The sequence below is a fragment of the Notothenia coriiceps genome, unplaced genomic scaffold, assembly GCF_000735185.1.
Source record: "Notothenia coriiceps isolate Sejong01 unplaced genomic scaffold, NC01 NC01_scaffold00022402, whole genome shotgun sequence".
Classification (NCBI taxonomy): Eukaryota; Metazoa; Chordata; class Actinopteri; order Perciformes; family Nototheniidae; genus Notothenia; species Notothenia coriiceps.
Genome location: NW_011355103.1, coordinates 1 through 4,469, shown reverse-complemented (window position 1 = coordinate 4,469; position 4,469 = coordinate 1). Strand labels below are relative to the sequence as shown.

Below are 4,469 nucleotides of genomic sequence, written 5' to 3'. Positions count from 1 at the left end.
ACCCCCCCCACACACACAATAACACAGACTATGACACCCCTTGATGTTAAAATACCAACCAACTATGTGCAATATGTACAATATATATATATATATACAAGGGTGTAACTTTGGTTTGAGAAGTGGGGGGGACACAAAACAGGGGGTCACCGCAATGAAACGTTTTTTTCAATTTAATTCCATTTCCTGCCTTTCTACAAATATATTAGGGACTATGGTGTTAAAAAATATAATGAGGAGAAGATTTTTGTCTTTAAATTGAAGTTGAAAGCATCAATCTGGTGCACTTTGAGAGCAAAATTAAGAGATTTATGGATACAGCTTTCAACACTCATATGAAACAGAACTGTATATATTTCAATACTCCAAAAACCATTAGAATATGCTCACAACCAATAACACATAATTAATACTCCTCTGTCCTATCTTAAACTTACCTAGTCTGCATTCTTTCTTTTTATTTATGCATATTTTACTAATCACTCCCCTTTTAAACTGTGTTTTTTTGTTTTTTTACTGACATTGGAATGAGTTCTTAACTTATTTTGAACAACTATATTAAATAGATGGAAATATTCGTGGACCAATATTTATGGAGCAAACCGTTTGAGACCCACTGAGATAACTTAGACTAAAGTTTACAATCTAATCACTCAGCGAGTCCTTTACCTCCCTAAACTGACGTTATCTCGGCCTCTCAGTCCGACAGGAGAGGACTCTCCCTCTCCTTATTGTTGAAACAGCTTCTAATCTCTGTTAGCTCCGAGCTAGCACCAGATGCTAACAACAACAACCCCCGTAACTCCCTCTGTCCCTCTCTCTCTGTGTCTCTCTCTCTCTCTCTCTCGTGTCTGTGTGTGTGTGTGTGTGTGTGTGTGTGTGTGTGTGTGTGTGTGTGTGTGTGTGTGTGTGTGTGTGTGTGTGTGTGTGTGTGTGTGTGTGTGTGTGTGTGTGTGTGTGTGTGTATGTCTCTCTCTCTCTCTCAGTCTCTCTCTCTCTCAAAATGCGCTCGTGCCACACACACACAGACGCTCCTACAATGACCCCTTGCATAAAAAAATTATAATAAACACATTTGAAAAGTGGGGGGGGACACAAACGGGATTTTTAAAAGTGGGGGGGACATGTCCCCCCTGTCCCAAGTGGAAACTACGCCCATGTATATATATGCCGTTAATAACTGCGCAATATATACCTGGCTGCTAAATCCTCAGAACTGTTACAGGATGTGTATTTTGAACTTTTTTTATTATAAAACTTTTTTATGCACGCTTCTTAGGTAACATTAAGCTGTCTTTGGCTCTTTTTCTGCTGTAACAATGTAAATGTCCCCTTTGTGGGACTAATAAAGGTATTCTGATTCTGATTCTAATCCCCTCCGCCCTTTAGGAGATGTTTGATATCATCCTGGATGAGAACCAGCTGGAGGATGCGTGTGAACACCTGTCAGAGTACCTGGAGGCGTACTGGCGTGCCGCTCACACTTCACTGAGCACGCCTCTCAACCCCCTGCTGGGCCGCAATCTGGGCTCCACTGCGCTCTCTCCGTACCCTGCTGCCATCCAGGTAGAAAACTCTTTAGTATGCACTTTACTTCGGTTGTTCATTTAAAGCCTAAAATCCCTGGTCATTTATTACTGCGCTGAAAAAACTGAAACGTTGACTTTAATGAATTTGATTAAATGTACCATGTCAACAGATTTCACATAACTGTTGATACATGATATATGAAGTTTAAATAAAAATATAAGGTTCAACTAGGGCTGCTCAATTATGGCAAAAATCATAATCTCGATTATTTGGGTCAATAATTGATATCACGATTATTAAAAACGATTATCCATTTACTTTGAAAACATCAATTTATTGGAGAAAAAAAATCTGAACAGTTTGTTTTTAACAGTTGATTACCCAGAACGTTAAGTATAATTCAACTGAAAAACCAATAAATAATAATAAAAAAATAATCGTTTTATTTCGATTATGTTATTTTCGTAATCGTTGCAAGCCATAATCGTAATTGCGATTAAAATACCATTAATTGATCAGCCCTAGTTCAACTTAATCATCTTAATAATATGGCTTTCAACTAAGTCCAATAATGGGAATCTGTTGACATAATGAGTTTAATGAAAGTCAATTTTTCAGTTTTTTCAGTTTGTGTTTGTATGCTTACTTGTTCAATTAATGCCATTTAAATATCACTTTTATCAACCTTCTGGATTAGATTACATTATACTTTATTGATCCCAAATTTGGAAATTATTCGTCACAGCAGCGTGTTAACAAGGCATTGCACATGAGTAAGAAATAAGATAAAATTGAAAATATTATAGTAATATAGTAACAGTAGAAATATGTATCAAGTGACTTTATTGAGTACACAATATAAAGAAATACACATTATACATTTGCAAAATAAGTTAGAACACACTATAATGGACTCAAATACTTCTAACAAATTATACAATATAAAATAAATAATACAAATAAACATTTAAAATATACATGTATAGGTAGAAAATATATAATATACAGTATTATAAATATACATAATAAGCTAATACACATGGGTACATCTAACAAGATATCAAATATACATTAAACATACAAACATAGGCCACTGTGTACATTATACAATATAAAATAAAATGAAATAAAAAACATATTATAAAAACGTACTTAACATGTCATTAATTCTGTTATTTTGACTTAGTTAAATACGTTTAAATATTTTTTTCTCTTCTCTTTCTGCCAATGTCTTGAGACCCTATTTTGGGTTTTCTATGACTTGTTTTTTTGTTGTTGAAAATGTAATAAACTCCAACTCATTAAATATACATTTCTCCCTCAAACAGGCTCAAAGAAACCGCAACAGCAACCACACGACAGCAGACCTTTCTCCTGTGGAGCGCCGCAGCCTGATGGCCGCCGACGAGAACTACCACAACGAACGAGCGCGGAAAAATCAAAACCGCTTGTCCTCCGGATCGCAACACAGCCGAGACCACTCCCCTCTGGTGGAAGAGGAATATCAGGACCCCTACCAGGATGCTTACCATCCGCATCGTAACCGAGGATCCCCAGGAGGATACAGCCAGGACTCCAGGCAGCGGCACTGATCTGTAAATCTAAACAAAGTATAGGATGTGGACAATAAAGGCAGATTTGTGATGAAACTACTACATTCATTTGGACTGTACCAACCCTTTGTCGATGTGTAGTACCTTCATTTCTCCTGTTGGGCCTCGGCTCCTGCCAATTGAGCATTTGAACTTTAAAAAAGAGTAAGAGTCCTGCTCTTGCTTTGTGATGTGAACCAAGGGGAAGGGACTGGTTGAGAAAGTAGCACAAGGGCAAGTTTTTAAAATGAGCTAATCTGAATACGCCCCAGATGTGAAGTACGCTAGCAGGTGATAGTGTATCAGCTGTTACAGTAGCATGCAGAAAGGACAGGTCACTTCCTGACTCAAAACAGTGCCACAAAGGACCAAAAGGTGATGCTCAGCACATAACCTGTTTGCACGCGTCCAAAAGCAGGGTTAAGAAGAGTACAATGCATCTTTTAAAGTTTGTTTGTCCGCGATGTGAGTGTAATAAATCTGTTTTGAGTTTCACACATTTGCTTTTGAAGTGACATGAATGTTGTTGTGGTGACCTCTTCAGCAGGGACGTGCACAGGTACGGGCTATTGTTGCCCGGGCAACGGCCCGTTTCCCCTTTTTGACTGACCTTCCCCTTTGGAGAGAGCGAGAGTTTTTTTTTTCTTTCTGTTGTGTTCGAATCACCATGATAAGCCCACAATTAGTATTGTAGTGTCTCGCTGCGGGAAACACACCAGCTTCATTTTTCTTCTTCTTCTCCTTTTTCTTAAATGTAATTGCCCGCAAAGTAAACTCCCTCGACGGGGCCGCTCGCTCTCTTCTCTTGATCGCCCTCTCTCAGGAGAACACTTCACTGCCCGCTTCATTGTAGGATTTCTGCCATGTCTCTACTTTAATTTGACCATCTCTGTTACTAAATAAGTAATTAGATACCTTATACATTACTGCGCTCATAAAGAATAAATGCGTATTGAACTGGTTTCATTAATTAGTGAGTTTATTTAAGGTAATTATAGAAGCCCTATTTTATCAGTACAGTATGTCTGCAATGGTCAAACTACATTGAATTGTCCCCATTTTTTCTTTAGTAGTTTCTTACATTAGATATTTTAATGAGATATGGACCGCAAAACAAAAAATGTCCCTGGTTTTCATTTTAAAAATCAAGTCACCGAATGCAAGTACTTGCCTTAGCTTATTTTGTTATGAGATGATGATGTGAATTACTGTACAAATTAGTTAATGTAATAATTCGTTTTGTCTTTATTTTTTTTCGGGGGGGAGGCCCTTTTTTCCAGTTTAGAGCAATAGCCCCTCCAAATGTCTGTGCACGTCCCTGCTCTTCAGGGTTCATACGGTAGCTCC

At 37.8% G+C, this 4,469-nt stretch overlaps 1 protein-coding gene across 1 annotated transcript; it reads left to right on the top strand.

The window, feature by feature from the left end:
* Positions 1-1,389: 1,389 nt before the first annotated feature.
* Positions 1,390-3,981, top strand: LOC104953958 (voltage-dependent L-type calcium channel subunit beta-4-like; the record flags this gene model as incomplete). Its single annotated transcript, XM_010781002.1, has 2 exons — positions 1,390-1,566; positions 2,859-3,981. Coding segments are annotated over 2 exons (441 nt in total), but the record flags the coding sequence as incomplete, so codon positions are not given.
* Between the last annotated feature and the right edge of the window lie 488 nt (positions 3,982-4,469).